General features: G+C 47.8%; 1 protein-coding gene across 2 annotated transcripts in view; it reads right to left on the bottom strand.

Moving 5' to 3' along the window:
* Window positions 1–7,942: 7,942 nt before the first annotated feature.
* PEMT (phosphatidylethanolamine N-methyltransferase) overlaps window positions 7,943–18,266 on the bottom strand; it is a 64,855-nt gene continuing 54,531 nt past the window's right edge. For both annotated transcript variants that reach the window (XM_034783895.1, XM_034783896.1), the window contains exons 5-6: window positions 13,476–13,550; window positions 7,943–11,762 (exon numbers count right to left, since the gene is read on the bottom strand). In XM_034783895.1, coding sequence (XP_034639786.1) covers window positions 11,708–11,762; window positions 13,476–13,550 — 130 coding nt within the window. In that variant the 3' untranslated portion in view covers window positions 7,943–11,707. The remainder of the gene's footprint in view (window positions 11,763–13,475; window positions 13,551–18,266) is intronic.

The following is an 18,266-nucleotide window of genomic DNA, read 5'->3' as shown; positions in this document are numbered from 1 at the left end:
TGAATGCTACTTGGAAGATGAATTTCCTTCCTCTCCCAGACATTCCCGTGCTGATTTACACCGGTGCCTGTTCTTGCAGGGGACTCGGGGAGTTAATGGGAAGCGAAATGGCCAGAGCGAAGCCTGGCACTTTGATTCTTTCCCGGATAATGTACTGGCTGTGCTCAGCTGAGTGGGATGGCTGAAGAGTGTCTCAGTCAGAGATCCTTGGTGGCCTTTAATATTTAGCACAGAACAGCGCATAGAGCTGATGTATTTGCAGCCTCTAAAGGAACACTCTGTGCTGGGGGAGCTTCGAACAGCAGGAACTTTCTGAAAGTCTCTTGCTGAGTGTGGCGGGTCACTCCGGCGCATGCCACTGCCACCAAACTACCTGCGCTGGTAGTCCCGAGACCCAGGACCTGCCCGTAACTCACAGCTGGTGGCACCGTAGCAACACAACCGCTTAGCAGCACTACCCTGGCCGCTTGGAACTTCACGCCGCCATCAAGGGTGGAATTCAGATCCTCCCGCTCCAAAAGCACTGGCCAAAGCAGAATCTGCAATAACTTGTGAGCAATATAAGGCCGATGAGGCATGACTGAGCAGTTCTTACGCCAGCCAGCAGAGAAAAGGAATAGAACATAACATAAGAACGGCCCTACTGGGTCAGACCAAAGGTCCATCGAGCCCAGTATCCTGTCTTCTGACAGTGGCCAATGCCAGGTGCCCCAGAGGGAATGAACGGAACAGGTAATCATCAAGTGATCCATCCCCTGTCGCACATTCCCAGCTTCTGGCGAACAAACATGCACACTTGACTGTTTCAATACAGATTATACCAGTGGTTCTCTACCCACAGGCCACTTCCCAATCAGCACACAACTTCAGCCCATGTGACATCCTCAGGACCATACAGGTAGTATATATATTGTGTGGCTGCGGCCCATAGAACACAGAGAGAGCTGCATATGCAGCCCACAATGGTCAATAGGATGAGAACCACTGGATTATAGCCTAGGTGAAATCCCAACACCGCCCAGCAATTTGCTGCTGTCCATTTACTTTCTTAATAGGGATTCAAATCTGAACCCATTGTGCTGATCAGCCTACAACAACCACACCCCCTGTGAACAACAGGAAAATGGTCTCCAGGAATCCGGGCTCTGTAGTTATTGTTCTTTTTCAATCATTTTCCCAGGCTGGGATATTAGTTCTTATGAGAAAATTTAATGGACTGGGAAGAACGGATGGAAATCAAGGAACAGTGGATAGCAGGGCAAGCCTGGTTGGAATCAGATGTGGGAGTGACTGTTTCCTATAGATCAGGGAGCCCAAGGGTCTCCTATGAAAATGGTGTTTTCAGGCATTGATTAGGAGATGCAGGTTAGCCCAGGGTTTTAATTATGAGGTTCTGAAAGTTCCCACAACCAAACAAACCTGAGATTCCTGGCCACACACCACTTCCTGTGCAACACTTAAAGGTGGCCGAAAGACACACAATGTGGGCCGGGTGTGTTTACACAAAAGCCTCTTTCCTTTATCCACATTTCTTTGTCGGTGTTTGTGTAAGAAATTTCCCCTGTAGTTGTGGTCTGGGGCCCGGGAAAAGGTTCATGTACAAAGGAGCTAAGTGGCACTGGCCTGCTTAGGAGATCATTAGTCAGCCAATGGGAGTTGCATTGACAATGGAACGGCCAATGAAGGGTCCAAAACAAAACTGCAGATCTAGGATCTGGACCTCTCCCTGATGAGCAGAACCAGAATCCCAGATCCCTGCACTCTGGGACTTGTAGATTCAAAAACTGGATCCCAGTGTGAACCTCCCCGGCTTTCCCAAGTGGCAAACTCAGATCCGAGCTCGGCTCAGGACCCAGGGTTTTGGTTTGGGCCCATCTCTGATAATGACTTTACCTTATGGTTCCTTAGTTGAGTGCATTGTCACTCCCTGCCGTGCTGGGGATCTTCTTGTGGGTAGAATTGTTCAGAACTGATCTCTCCTGGCGCAGAGAACACGCCAATACTTTTGCCTACGCAGGAGGATTTCTCTCTTAATAAAGCTGTTATGGCTGCATCTCCCCAGCTTGGAAGCCACGTGGTCTAGTGGACTAAAACACGGGTCACTATCAGGGACTCCTAATTTCTAATCTGCCACTAACTCACTGTCTGACCGTTGGCAAGACCTGTCACTTTGGTGTGCTTCAGTTTCCCCGAGATCCTGACCCACAACCTGACTCCTAGGGGAGATATAAGGAGGAATTAGCTAATGTTGGTGCAGAGTCTTGGAGCTAACATGCAGTCGAGCTGGGCAAACAGCGGGAAGTATTCATTTCCCTCTGGCCTCTCAAATACTATTACTGCAAGTGCAGCCGTGCTGTGGGGCAGCACATGGTGTGCTGCAGAGTAAATGCTACTTCTTTTTAAACCATTTTCCACTCGTGCCAGTTCAGATGAGACGATCAGGGTTTATTTACCTTGAAGCCCATGTTTATTCTTCTAAGGTCTGCACTGGCTAACAGTGTTTGTTTAAGGTGGTGAATGCCTGATAGCCCTCCCTCCCAATGCCAGCTCAGTCTAAGCAATGCAGCTTGCGGGGGCAAAAGCAAACATTAGCAACTGATCACACGTGCCCCAGAGCTGATAGGAAGGGCTTGGAGGTCTGTCTTTGGTTTTCAGAACAACATGCGGTCACCTGAAGTGAAAGGACTGTAGGTTAGCGCCTCAGCAGATGCCAGGTGCCTCTGATCCCTGAATAAATAGTCACGCCGTAGCAGAGCTGGGCCCACCATGCCAATTCAACCCCCAGGGGACGTTCGGGCCAGGAATGAAACGTTGTGGCTCACCTTGCCTCTCCTGATGTTTGTTGTAGGGGAGAGACAGGAGACAACCTCACTAACTCTAATGGGGAGGCTTGTATTGCGGCTGCTGGACACAACCCAACCCTGGGTGTTCTCCAAGACTTACTAAACAAACACCTCCTGTGCAGTTTAAGGTCAACCACACAGTGTCTCCCTAAGTCCTAGCCTGGCCTTTGAGGTCATGGAAGGGACTGGAGCCCACATGACACTTACCTTTGAGTGGCACGATCAGCTGCTTTGGTCGCTCAAATCTAAACAAAAAGTGGAAGTTTCCACTGTGGGATTCAAGACTTGGAAAGATGTGTCTTCTTATGTGAGTAACCAGGTTGGGACTTTGTCACCCAGGAGCAATTCAATACTATTTCATTCTCTCAGACAATCTGTATTACCCCAAAGCACCCTTTTGTTTACCATGGTAGAGGTTGTATCTGCACAATCTGAATGGTGCTCTTGGGGAGTAACAGAGCTTCAGTAGGGCTCAATCCAGCCTGTAGGAGCCTGAGCAAACGAACCCTGATTTTTATGAGCAGCTGATTCAGAATAATTATGCTCTGAATGAACAGAACTGAACGGGCAGCTACACAGACGGCCTTTGCCATTACACTGCTCGCCCCGAGCTGAGGAGGATCAGGGCTCCACTTAGGAACCTCTTTCTGACACGTGCGTACGTCAAGGTTTTTCTGTTGTTGCTGGGCAGCAAAGAGGCGTGGGGGGCTCTTCTTGTGTATTGCCTTGGAACTATCGTGGCCTATCGTCTCTGCTTTGCCAAAGGGCTCCCCTTGAAGGACAGTGTGTCCTTGTGCATCCATGCAAGATGTGTCCCATGCTGCTGGAATGGTTAAGTGCAGCTGCAGTAAAGCAGAACCCATCTATACAAGCACCTTTCATGCAACCCCCACTCACCCAATCCTCTGGAAATGGGTTATGTCCCCTCGAGTGTCTCATTTCCCCTAATCGAGTCCATGCCTTAGTCAGATAAGTGGGGACACTGGGATCAGCCCACAGGAGTCCCATTAACGGCCATGGGACTCCGGGGCCCTTTCCCATGGCATGGGCAATTTACCCCTTGGGTGACACAAACCTACCCAAATCCAGCGCTCCAAAGATAAGGCTGAACCCAAGATCGGGCACCTCAAACTCAGCTCACTTCACTGTGCCCATAAACCGTGCCAATGCTGCCCCCCCCTCCGCCCCATGGGACCTAGATCAGCTCTGTTGGTCTCACTAAGGCTCCTAACTAGGCATCATTCATTTCACCAGAGTTGCATCAATTCGCACCAGGGTGGAGTCGGACTTGGGATCAGCAATGTTGTGCATGATTTCTTGGGGCTTCCTCATTCACTTGGTACCGAGGGGTCACTTCACTCGCTGATGCTCAGAATGAAATTTCATTGCAAAGCACAACAGATGTGCTGACCAGACGTTGGCTGACATGGATCTGTGCAACAAGGGGGCCATTCATAAATAGTCAGGCTAGCTTGTCAATTACCATCCAGCCAGGTTCAACGTTAAAAGAGACTCCTGGAAGTCAGCGATGGAAAGGACCTATTACCTACCCAGGGAGGAGATACCTGAGACTACACCTGATCTTAGCTCCAAAGAGCCGAGAAGCTCTTTAATCTAGCAGATGAAGGCATAGCAAGGTCCAGAGGCTGGCCAGTAACATTGAAGCTGGAAATAATTAACAGCGAGGGTAATTAACCACTAGAATGAATTGCCAAGAGAGGTGTTGGATTCTCCATCATTTGAAGCTTTCAAATGAAGCCGAGATGTCTTTCTAACAGAGATGCTGGAGTTCAACCACAAATTGTTGAACTCTATGCATCCGACAAAGTGGGCATTCACCCACGAAAGCTTATGCTCCAATACATCTGTTAGTCTATAAGGTGCCACAGGACTCTCTGTTGCTTTTTACAGATCCAGACTAACACGGCTACCCCTCTGATACTTGACACAAATTGTTGGACGCTCTACAGGAGTTATTGGGTGAATTGCTTCAGCCTGTGTTATGCAGGAGCTCAGACAAAGTGCCCAAACATCTACCAAATCTATTAGGTGATCTAATCCATCCCCAAGTTATTGAAAGATTGTTCCCTTCCAATTGTGTTTTCTAGCACTTTATCCAATCTAGTTCTAAGTAGGTTTCCCCACTGATGGAGGAAATAACTACTGGCTCCTACTGGGTGGTTTTCATGGCGAGAACTAGGCTGCCAGACGCAGAGATGATGTCAAACCAGTACTTGCAACGTCTTAGAAATACTGCGCTAGTTCATCAGAGAGGAGTTAAAGCTTTCCCTGAAAGTCAAACATTGTCCACAAATTCTAAAGGGAGCCTTTGTATTTTTTTTTCCACTGTGGCCTTCTAGTAAAGGATATTCCACCCAAGTCACACCTGAGTTTCCCATGCAGGTACCCATGGAATCTAAGCGATAACTTCTATGGAAAAAGAGACAAATCTTGGATCCCAGTCAGAATTTTGTTGTAACACAACCTTTAGCCTCATTTTTTTTAAAGGAGTAAAGCAGATGGCTATGAATTACCAACGGACTTTTGCAAACCCGAGATTCACAGCAGACAAAACTAGTTCCAAACATACAGCAGAGTATATTAGTAGATGGCAACTGCCATTAGACAAGGTAGTAAAAAACAGGACACGTTTAGCATAAACCAGACAAATCTTATGTCCCCGTTTTTGGACAAAATTGGTGCATGACTGATATGTAAAAATGGGGAAGCATCAAAGTAGCTGGATTTTGATTTAAAATGGGCTAATGGAAGGGTGGAAGTAGTTTTGCAAAACCTCAAACAGGGCTGGTTCTGACTGAGGTCCAACTCCCTCACCCCAACTTTTAGAATATTCTGATTTTAAATCATAATTAAATCTGTTTGTAAACTATTTTCAAGCAAAACTAAAGTGAGAACGGCTATGGTTTTGCACTGTAGTAAAGAACCTTTTGCATGACTGGAGGGTAATGGTCAGAGTGGAGGTGAGCAGGGTGGTGTACACAATCTCACACTGCCCACAAACCCATGCTCCTCCCATGAACCTAGAGTAGCTGAATATTTCTCTTCAAGTAGGCAGCAAAAAAGAAAAAAAATGAAAAGTTAAAGTGACATTATTAGGTTTCAGAGTCAACACTCCCAAAGAGCCAAATAGGGCAGCTCAGCTCTCTCAGAACTAGTGTTTCAGACTGTTCATTAGCAGATTCAGGAAGATGGCACTGCAACAGATATCAGTACAGTAGCTTTTGCAACCAGAAGGATTTGTAACTAATTTAAGGGGGGAAAAAGGAGAGACGTAAGCTTAGCTTCTGCTGAAACTGATGGGAGAATCAGGTCCTTTGTAGCTAGCATCAGCATACTTTCCCCATCTGACTGCTGCATGGGGGTGACACCACAGAGGGGTAAAGCAACAAAAGAAAAAAAATACAGAGAAGGAATGGTAAGGATTCCAGCCAGGATTTGTAGGTGAAAAACAAAATGTCTACCATATATTTAAAAGTCAAGAAAGGGAAGTACTAGGTAATTGGTGTAAGACATCAGGGTATAGCCTGGGACAGGAAAGATCATGGCAAGAAGCTGAATGTTAAATGTAGTAACAAAGCCGTGGCAGAGAGTGGCAGGAGCAGTGCATTTAGACATTGGGTGGGGCTTGGGTTTTGGGGGGGTTTTTTTTGGTGGTGGTGGGGTCAGGCCTTGAAGATCTTAGTTGTGCAAAGCAATCTAAGCAACTAGGGGCCTGATTCTCCACACACTGACTCTGGTGTAAGCTCAGACTCACGCTACTGAAGCTAACGGAGCTACACCACTACTACGAGATCAGACTTGGCCCTCGGGCTGTCCAACTGGGAAAGAGGTTTCATAGTTCAGTGCACAGACTCCAATTTTAACTGACCCAGTGGTAGCGATGGTCTCAAGCTGTAAGACTTCGCTCTGGGTCTTGAATAGCCCAGAAGATCAGGGCTGTCAGGTATCATTAGCATCCCTGTTATTGAGATGCAAATAAGTAACCGGAAGCTGGCTAATTACGCACTCCGTCCAGGGGCCCTTCTGCTTCAGGACCTTTCCCCACCCACAGCCCAGCATCCCAGCTATGCCCCTGAACCAGCCCTACAGCACTGCAGGAATTCTCAGCAAGACAGGAGCAACTGTCCCCTCTCGGCTGCTCTAGGGAAGTGCCTGGCGGGGGTGCTCGGCCACACACTCCGTCCAGCACCCTGCGAGGTGGGAGGGTCCCAGTGCTTGGACTCTAGCTCGAGGCCCAAAGTCTACACAGCAATAAAACAGCCCCACAGCCCGAGTCGGCTGACCCAGGCCAGCAACCGATGTCTAGTTGCTGAGTGCCCAATGGCAAGAATAAAGGTTACGTGATCTAACCCTTACCGGGGACGAAGTGACAAGAGGACAGTACAGCACTGAACACTCTGGGGCCCTGGTTTATCACTAAGGCTCCCGGGCACAATGGCCTAGATCCTCAAAGGTATTTAGGCTCCTAACTCCAGTGGTTTCAACAGGGGCTAAATAACCTTTGAGGATCTAGGCCTATGATGATACAAATAAATAATAACCAGGCCCTATCTTCATTCTAGTTAGATGTTTACTTCTTAGGAAGGAATCTTTTCGTTTGAAAACACTAACAATCCATCCGCAAACGTGGGATTGTTTATATCAGTTACTTGAAGTCACAACAAGCAGCTCTGACATAAATCGTCTGCATAAAATAATGTATCTTCTCCTCATTGGTTGCTATGGGTACAGGGCCACTTTACCATCTGACTGTAAACATTAGCTGTGAAGGGGATGTGGAAACTTTGCTAAAAATAAAATACGATGCAAAAGTCTTTATAGAATATCAGGGTTGGAAGGGACCTCGGAAGGTCATCTGGTCCAACCCCCTGCTCAAAGCAGGACCAATCCCCAACTGAATCCCCAAGTCAAGGAGTGAACTCACAATCCTGGGTTTAGCAGGCCAATGCTCAAACCACTGAGCTATCCCTCCCCCTTTATAAAGAAGGTTGCTGACAAAGAAGAATCCCCCCGACGCAATGGTTTTGACACTCAAACAGAAATGCAGCGTCCGCAAGACAGACTGGATGCAAACAACGTTTTGATTCAAAAACGGATTTAATTCTCTTTTGGTAACATCAGGGCAGTGACGTATAAAGGCTGAACGGAGCAAATCACAACCATGCAAAAGCTACAGCACGTTCCACTATTTTACAGGGGTGGACTCGAGAGGAGGAAACAGAAGCACCAACAGGTGACACATGGTCTGGCAGAGTTTGGGGGTTTCATTTTATTTGCAGAAAAATCAGCATTTGTGCCATGGCAATTTCCCCCCTCCTTCCTGGCACCCGCGCAAAGGTTCCCGGATGCTGGAGCCAGTTCAGAAGGTAAAACCAAAGAGAGGTGGGGAGTTTCAGAGACGTGAAGTGAAATGTGCGGAGGAAATAAATCAGGTGGATGTTGGACTGTTTGGGTGCGACTGAGAGAAGAAATCCAGGGGGAACCAAGGGTGGCGGCAGACAATACAGGGAATAAGAGGACGACTGGAATTTACTAAGGACAGTCTCATGCTCAGTTATACCAAGCGTTGTCGTTCTTTCCAGCCAACGATTTCCGTGCTTCACCAACACTACTTAATACTCACAACAATGCTGGGCCGTGGGTCAGATTATTACTTCCAATGCATAAATGGGGGTGCAGAGGCATGGAGAGATTAAGTGACTTTCCTGAGATCATGGAGTGGGTCAGTGGTGTCCTAGGAACCCAGGAGTTCTAACTCCCAATCTCTAATTTTAACTCCAATTCCTTTCAATAACAACGCAAGCTCCCCTTCGTGCGGCTTTCCATTCCCTCGCTAAAACGGACTCTTCCCATGGCTTTCTTCTCAGAGTGCCTCTAACCATCACAGGAGTCCATAAACATCGTTCACTCAGGCTGGGAGCTTTAACCCTTCGCCATGCCCCTTCAGAATGAATTCGAACCCTACTATCTTTTGAATAACTAGACACAAGGGCTAGGATTTCAATCCCTGGTGTGCAGAGGGGATGGCTGAATGGCTCAATGCTAATGAAAACAATAGGGAAGAAAGAAAAATAACCTAAAACCCCCACAGCGGGACAGAGATGAAAAGATCATTAGCACTGGCGACGCTTTGTGTGCAGTGGGGAAGGTGGTCAGAAATGCAGGCTCTCTGCAAAAAGGACTGGAGGAAAAATGGAACATTCCTCATGCGGCACTGTGCTTCGGCAACACTGTCTGAGGTCATTTGCTTCATCCAGGATACAACATTTTGTAGCAGAGAGGAGAGAGGGAGAGAGTGTGTGTGTGTGTGTGTGTGTGTGTGTGTGAGTGAGAGAGAGAGAGAGAAGAGGGGGGTCTGATGAGCTTTCACGCTGCACAGCAAACCCCGCCTGCGCTCTGATCAAGCACCAAACAAGTAGCCGCTGTCCCTGCACCGCCATCAAATCACTCCTGTCAATAAACATGTAGCAAGTCAGTGAGTGGAACAAAAAGACATGGGGCATGAGCCAGTCGAAAGGCAGCTCAGTAGAGACTACAGTGAATCAGGGCTCGATTCTTTGCAGGGACCCTTGTCCGGAGAGACCCAGTGCCCTGCCATGGCACCTTGCAGCCCAGCATCTCAAAACACTTTCCGCACGTTAATTTAAATTAAGCCTCACCAAAGCCCTGTGAGGGTAGGGTCAGCGTTACCGATGGGAGGCACAGGCCACGATTGTACCTGCAGCTCTCCTAGACTTCAACTGGAGTTACGGGGGCTCAACAGTTCTAACAACGGAGCCCTAAGGCCCAGATCTTCAAGGGTAATTAGATGCCTAACGTCCACTGAGCGAGTGGCAGAGCTCAGGCACTCAGGAGCCCCAACTGCCAACCCGTTGAGCTACTCCCCAGACAACACTGCCATCTTCCCTTTTCGGAGGTGCCCACATTATTTCCCCCTGGTGAAATACGCTCATCGCACGGTGCTTCCGTTCGCCCTGCTCCCCTAGGAACATGATCCCAGTTCACAGTGCTTTGCAGACACCTCCCTTCCTTCTCCGTGGCTGGTTCAAAGACGGCAGAGCGCCTCCTTCCGTGGGACACCAACTGATCCACGAGGATGGAGCTCTGCCCCCACTGACTGGTGGAGTCATGATGTATTTCACGCTCCTTCACAATAGAGGCTATTTGCAAAATCACCACAGGATTCAGAGAAACCGGGATGCCTGCCAAAGTCCGAGGTGTCGACTTTACAAGCAAACGGTGCAATTACAGCTCATGCCTAGATTAAATGCACCGTATTAAAAGTGCAGAGTGTTAGCTGAATACTTCGGACATCAATACTGTACAGCCTTTTGAAAGTCACTCTACTTAACAGTCTCATTCCAGGGACATCTGCATGAAAGATTAGGTGGAACAGGTGACTGCTGTCCTGAGAAACTATTTACAAATGTCCCCCCAGGGCCCTGTTTACTACTTCATGGGCCCTTTAATTAGAAAATACAGCTGGGCTTTGTTTTGCTGGGGTTGTTTTGTTTTGTTTTGTTGGTTTCTAAAAACTGATTTTGCTTCCTTCCAAGATGGGTGGGAGAAAGGTTGAAAGGTGCTGCATGATAGTCCTCTGAGCCAATCTTCTTCTTCTTGACTACTTTCTTTGTGTATCTGCTGCAGCTTTTGTGAGCCAGGGCAAAAGGAGAAGACATAAAGGGTAGACTGGGCCACACAGAACTCCTGGGTCCCGGCAAGTGCTTTTAGCTCTCTTATTCTGGCTGTTTCTCTGATTGTTACAACTGCTGTGGTATAATTCGTTGGCAGGATGGGGTTGGTTTGGCTAATTAGCAAGATACATTTCAAAGGGGAATTCTTTGGAGAACCGGTTCTTGCATGGTTCCTTTTGGCTGCGATGAGGCATGCTTTGTAGGACCAGTGGCAGGTCTAATCTGATGCGCATTGATGCTAAAGAGTAGGCTGGAAGCTTAAGAGGGCTTTGTCCAAGACTGGCAAAAGTGACTAGTGATTTTGAATGCCCAACTTGAGGCACTTTGACGGGGCCCGATGGCCACTCAGCACTTCCTGATCATTAGTCCTTTGAAGATGTCTCACTCTGGCCATCCAAAAATTGTGGCCTCCAAAATCACTGGTCACTTTTGAAAATCTTGACCAAATTTTGGTGAATTTAAGACTAGCAAAAGGTGCAATGGCAGTAACTGTGCATGCAGACCAGCCAGGTACTTGCCCAAGCCTTTTTGCACAGGCCTTTACACGTGCAAGTCTAAAAATCAGACTGCTTGGGCTAAATTTTCATAACACAAGCATGTGCAAATGTGTGTCTGGAATGACCTGATTTCCACTTGCAATGGGGCAGTCAGGCATGGCTTTACCTGGTTTGCATGTCCACAATGCAGGCTCACAGAGCACGTGTGCACTTTTGCACAATCGCGCCTGTTACATTTGAACCCTGGCCTCATGCAGTAGCTGGGTTTTTCTTGCAGCTTTATAGAGGTTAAATATTTAACTTCAAGGTTCCCTGCCGGTTTTGCCTTTATTTCACGTTCAAGCCTATAATCAAAACACTTTCGTCTTGGCTGTTTTGGAACCAACTGGGAGGTGGGAACAAAACTCATTGTGAAGAAACCCTCCTAGCTGGGTTTTGTGGGGGTTTGAAGTTCAAAATCTCTTGAGAACTAGAGAGAGGGATTAGAAAGAGTCAGCGAATGCAAAGCTTGGGGAAGGGCATAATTAGAAGTCAGGCTGAGTTCTCGTATCCCGTCAAAGCGCAGGTGGATGGCCCAGCAGACCGACTCCCCTTATTGAAATCACCCGGCTCTTGCGCTCTCCTCAGTACTCTGCAAACACACCGTCTGCTGCTATTTGTTCTTTGACGTCTTCTGTTTCTGCTGATAGATTTCTTCCGTGAAGGGTCTAGTGGGGGTGGGGAAAGGTAGAAAAAAATTCAAGACAACTATGTGCCATTAAACTGATACCATGATCTCTGCTCCTGTCCCCTCTTAACACCTCAAGATCAGGGAGACTCTGCTTTGGAACAAGAAACAATACAGCAGTCCGGGTAATTCCCATACCTCTCGGCTGGAATGCGGCTGTGTGGGTGGCACTCTCTAATGCACTGGCTTTGTAGCTATGTGTACTATACTACTCACCCTTAGTGGCTGGGCCTGCGGAGAGAGTATGGGACCTGCTACTAGCATCAGCTAACCAAGTTCTCCTTTAGCCTTTGTTTTAGGAGCAAGATTCCAGCCCCTTCTCTCCGTGTGTGAGTCATCTAGTGATTGTGACTGTTGTCTGCAGCATGCAAGTCTGTGATAAAACCAGGCCCAGGGTGTCGATGTAGTTTTAAGCCCCCTGCACTCCCGTAGGTGCTTTGCAAAGGTGCCCCTCGCTGCCTTAGGGGAGGCTGCCAGCTCTCTCTGCAGCAGGTTCAGTTATGTCCCCCTGCAGCTACCGCTGATGTGTGCAAAGGGGGAATGGACAATGACAGCCAGAGACAAGACTAGGAGGTCTTCAAAATCCATCCAGCTTTAATGACAGCTCCTAAGACCACCCACCCTGGGAAATACCCAGAATCCCTGACTGTGGGGAGGCAAGAGGCTCACCCCGTGGGGAGACAAATGAGACTGGTTTCAAGTGCAGAGCCTGAGCTATGTTCTCACTGCAGGCATATTCCTGCCCTAAAGCCTGCTGTCCAGTCCCAGAAGGATCACCCCAGGGGAATGGTGATCCTCTGGTGGCACAGAGTGGGCACAAGGGCTCCTACACAACCCTCTCCTGACTGCTAGTGTAGCATGGGAAGCAGGGTGTGGCCGAAATACTATCACATGCTATGCCAACCCTGGGCTTTTCAGCCGCTTTGGAACACTGACTGCTGACGTAAATGAGAGCAGTCCTCAAGGCTGCTCTAACCTGGTGCAGGCGGACTGGCTCTGCCCAGAGCCGCAGCAGGATGAGGGCAGCTCAGAGGACTGCCCCCTTTGTTTGCACATGCTCTGGCTCAAGCTGTGGGCAATATGGCCAAAGGAGGATCTCGCCCTTTAAATCTATTCTCGCTCCCTTTCAAGACAAAAATGAAAGTAAAGAAAAATGAACAACCAAGTGGGAAACAAAACTTCAGGGCACTAAGCCCCTCGCTTTTCAGGCTCTCTCTTATTCATCAGAAGCAAACGCCCAACCTCCCATTTTCATCCTTTGCAGATCGCCTTTAAGGGCATTTGAAATATGTGTCACTGCTAAAGTACAATTGATGCCTCTGGTGGATATTCCCGGGCAGTCACGTTCACCATGTGCCTGGAGAGTGCAGTGCAAAAAATCAGAGGAGCCCAGAAAAGGAATTACAGAATGCAAACTAGTTTTTGCAGTGCACAGTCAAGTTATCCACTCTACTCCCGTGGACTTCTTTATTGTCGTTACCGTGTAAATTCAAGACAGAGACGGCCATTAAAAATACCTAATCTCCTTTTTCCTTAGGAGCCGTCTTAAAACCTGAATCTGTCCATTATCAAGGTGACTGAACAAAAATAAACATTCTTTTTCTCCCTGGTGGGCTAAGTGGAATAACCTTTCCATTGGGACTCCGGCTTTATCTTGAATTATTTTATCCTGTGCTCTTAAAAAGCTACTTACCCCTCATACAGCATTGCAATCATATAAGAAACCGCCACTACAGCTGTCAGTAAAAGGCCAGCTGGGCTCGCATGCCTGTTTTCAAAAGAGAGAAGCGAAAGGTCAGGTAGGTCAATGGGTTTACGTAACGTGGTTTAGTAAGTGAAATGGGATGATGTGCTCCATGAGAGCAGGCTCGTCTTAAATAAACAACGGGCAAGAGTTATTGTTTTGTATTGAATGTAAACTTAGACAGATGTCACTTGGCAAAGGTTATTTCCTGACCAGCTTCTTTCAGGTCTAACTATGCCGGTGCTAATAGCGCTGCTGCTTGGAAGAGAAGTCCTGACATTATAAGGCCATCTGAGAGCTGAAAACTCCGTTATGTAAGACTGGGCCCGGAGCTCCGGCACCATAAAGGAAATGTCTGATGCACACAGACCCAGGAGGGAAGAAGCTCCTGGGAGATGAAATATAGCTAGTGTGTACAGGACGCGTGGAAATGACGGCCAGACCAACCTAAGGACATTTGCTCCCAAGGATGGCACTGAACTACCGAACTGAAATGGTTAGAACACAGGCTGATGGCATGGGTGTAACATAGGACACCCAGGGCCTTTCTAAACCCACTCTATTGTGTGGCTCTATTCTAGCAGTTACAACAAACTGTCATGAATTAGGAAGGTCCCATTCAGTCACTTAGCCCTGGTCTACACTGGGCGGGGGTGTGGGGGTGGGGGAACCAATCTAAGTTACACAACATCAGCTATGCGAATAACGTAGCTGAAGTCGACGTACTTAGATCTAGTCACCGCGGTGAGTCGACGGCTGACGCTCCCATTGACTCTGCCTGCGCCTCTTGCAACAGTGGAGTACAGGAGTCGACGGGAGAACGCTCGGGGGGTCGATTTATCACGTCTAGACTAGACGCGATAAATCGACCCCCGCTGGATCGATCGCTGCCCGCCGATCCAGCGGGTTGTATGACACACCCTTAGAATGGGATTTTCCAAAGCACCTATGTGACTTAGGAGCACGAGTCCCACGGAAAGGAACAAAGGTATTTGTGTTCCTAAATCACTTGGGCACCTTTGAAATGCTCCTCCCTAATCTCTCTGTGCCTCAGCCTTGCCCGTTTAGATTGTAAGCTCTTCAGGGCAGGGACAGTCTGTCATTATGTGTCCATACACTCCCAGCACAAAGGGGCTCTGATCTGAGTCTAGGTGCTACAGCAAAACACTTAAATGATAATAAAAGCAGAACCTCAATTTTACGAACACCAGTCTTACAAATGACCAGTTGTCTGGGCCATTTTTCCTGATGGTGAACACAAAAAAAGAAATCACATCACGAAAGTGGCGTTGATGAAGAACAAGTCAAAATCCCTTCACGTCCTGATGCCTTATTGGAAATCCCTTTGCAGTGGTGTGAAGGACAAGAAGAAAGTGATGCTATGCACCGTACCTACTGTAATTCCATGGTGGAGTAATTCAAAAAACCTCTCCACTGGGACTCAGATTGTCTTTAAGTATTTTATCCTCTGCTCTTGAAAAGCTGTTCGCCACTCATACAGCATTGCAATCACGCTACAGCTGGCAGCTGTAATTTTGAGGTGTTACATGTTATGACCTTTCTGATTTTATGAGCTCCTCAATCCCCAGGGCATCAAATAAGAGTTCTACTGTCATATCTTGTCTGTGTGTGGGGGCGGGGAGGGGTGTGTGTTTAAAGATGCTGTAGTCCTGATGAATTTCAATCAGCCAGCTTGCCACAAAACCCTTGATGAAAGAAAGCCCAGTGAGGTAAGATTCTAGCTTTGCTTATCTGCCCTAACAAAATGGATGATCATCATTACTGTTTGGGATTCATCTCTTCTTTCATTACAATTGCTGCATCATGAAACTTCACGTCTCCTGGCAACTGACAATCTGATTATGATAACTGATAGAGGTGACAATGGCCCAGGGAGTTGTAAACAGGCTATTTCAAAATCCATGTAAGTGAAGATAGATCAGTCAACCACCTTTGTTCCATTGCTCCTTCAAGTTAAAGCAGGCTTTACAAGGGGACCAGTGGGTTTTGATAGATCCCCCTTACTGCCACTTCTTTCTTATGCCCATCAAAATGGATCATGTGAGTACTGTACAGCCAGATGAACCTCACCTCCAAATCTGCCCACCCAAGAGTTTCAACCTATTGGTCCCCCCATCAAATAAAGATTGATGTGTATTACAGGAGAGACAGCAGTGAATCATGGGATTCTTTCTAGCTGTTAAGTCACACATGTAGGAGGGCAGAGTAGAGATAAGAGGCACACTGCCACCACCCATATAAATTGCATGAGTATTCTTAAAGGATGTGAGACCTGATCTGGGTAGATTGTAAGCTCTTGATGTTGGGAGCTTAGCTTCTGCTTTGTCTGTAAAACTCCTAGCATGCTTTTGGTACTACAGTAACAACAACATAATGTTTCAAATGTGATATTCTGCAGTTCCATCAGGAATCGGAAAGCTGTGACTAACTGCTGGGAAAGGACAGTGGTGGGCATGAAAAAGGCCAGATCATCAGCATAGCATCACTGACAGTCAACACGGCTCTGGTGCTCTATCGCAGCGGGGGATCTGCCCCAAAGCTGAACCTGAGTCTTCCACAAACACGTCCCAAAATAAACGGCTCGTCAGTCTGGTTCTCCTCCGACACCGCTTGAATTTAAACACGGATGTTCGGAACTTTTTGTTTACCCTCAGTTTATCAGTGGGGAGCCTGTTCTTCTAGAAAACTCAGCTCCTGCCGGCATGTTGCAGATTCTACAGCCAACAGAGTTGCCGTTCAAGGTGGTTGTCAGCTTTGCTTTCTTGTAGTGTGGTACGTTTAGTGAACGGGGACCAAGAAATGATTGTGTTTGTGTTTAAATCCATTTAGAAATGTTTTAGTTAAAGGAGAACACGGTCAATTTCTCCCTTCCAGCTGGAGCTGAGCTTTCTCCTTCAGAAATGGGTCACCATGCAGAGATAAATGAATGAATGACGTTCACAGCAGCACCTGATAGCAGCCAGTTATTGTAATATTAGATTGTAGGGCGGCACACACCATTCAAACAAGCAAAGCTGGGTACATCAGACACCCAGCCCGTGAAAGGAGGTGGGGGATTTTTTTGTTTATATTGGGATCACGGACAGTGAGGCAAGAGAGTTGGAACTGAAGTATTCCAGTCACCTCTGGATCCAGAAATTTTTTTGCTGCATGTAGTGAACTGCAACAGTCCAATCTGCGACTGTTTACTTGAACCTAGGACTTAAGGAGACAACGGCTGAAAGACCAGGCCCTTTGAAATCAATGGGAGTTTTGCTGCTGACTTCTATAGGTATGTCTACACTGCAATCAAGGCGTGACTGCAGCATGTGTAGATATATCCAAGCTAACTGTGATCGAACAAGCTTGAATCACAATAGACAGGAAGTCGCGGAAAGTGATCATTCCCCTCTGTTCGGCACTGGTGAGGCCACACCTGGAGTATTGCGTCCAGTTTTGGGCCCCCCACTACAGAAGGGATGTGGACAAATTGGAGAGAGTCCAGCGGAGGGCAATGAAAATGATCAGGGGGCTGGGGCACATGACTTACGAGGAGAGGCTGAGGGAACTGGGGTTATTTAGTCTGCAGAAGAGAAGAGTGAGGGGGGATTTGATAGCAGCCTTCAACTATTGGAAGGGAGGTTCCAAAGAGGATGGAGCTCAGCTGTTCTCAGTGATGGCAGATGACAGAACAAGGAGCAATGGTCGCAAGTTGCAGTGGGGGAGGTTTAGGCTGGATATTAGGAAACACTTTCACTAGGAAGGTGGTGAAGCACTGGAATGAGTTCCCTAGGGAGGTGGTGGAATCTCCTTCCTTAGAGGTTTTTAAGGCCCTGGCTGGGATGATTTAGTTGGGGATTGGTCCTGCCTTGAGCAGGGGCTTGGACTAGATGACCTCCTGAGGTCTCTTCCAACCCTAATCTTCGATGATTCTATGAACACAGGTGCTCCCATGGGCTAGCCACTCAAGTACAAACCCAGGGTCCTGGGTGGGCTTGTACGACCCGTGCTGCCACGTTTTCACTGCGATTGTCATTTGAGCGAGCTACATCAAAACTAGCCTGGGGCTGCCTACATGTGTTGCGGTCACAGGTCTGACTGCAGTGTCAACACGCCCTCCGCATGCTGACCCTCAGCAGCGTAGGCTGGCTACGGTGTTCAAAACAGGGTGGCTAACGTTAGGCTCCCAAGTCCATATTTAGGCACCTAAATCAGTTACAATTGGCAGCTGCAGGGTGCGTGGCCCTACTGACGATCAAGCCACGGATTTAGGGGCTGAAATAGGGATTTAGGGGGCTAACTTCAGGCCCCCCCTCTTTTGAAAAATCACTGCCTCGGTGTCAATCAGTCTGGGAGTAAGACAGCTGCTGTGTCCATCAAAACTATTCTTCGTGCTTGTCAGAGCGGGGTCCCGTCTCTTCTCCGTCGGGAAAGACACCACACTCGACTGCGTGTGCGTGGCACTACTGAATCTGAGAACACGACAGAGGTCAGGGAGAAGAAGACTCAAAAGCAAGGCAGAAGAGCTCCCACCGCTTCTCCATCTCACGTTAGAGATGTCCAATGGTAACGATGCAAACTCAGCCCGTGGCAGTCTATAAACCAGCGTTATGAATAGTCAAACAGCCTCTGCACCCTGCTTGCTGTTCAGGGCTGAAGAGATAAGTGTAATTTACTCATCTCCAGCCTTGACTATATTTTCCTCCTTGTTGACTGCGCAGACAAGTGGCAATTGCTCCC

The sequence above is a fragment of the Trachemys scripta genome, chromosome 10 (genome assembly GCF_013100865.1).
Source record: "Trachemys scripta elegans isolate TJP31775 chromosome 10, CAS_Tse_1.0, whole genome shotgun sequence".
Classification (NCBI taxonomy): domain Eukaryota; kingdom Metazoa; phylum Chordata; order Testudines; family Emydidae; genus Trachemys; species Trachemys scripta.
This window is presented reverse-complemented; position numbering and strand designations above follow the sequence as displayed.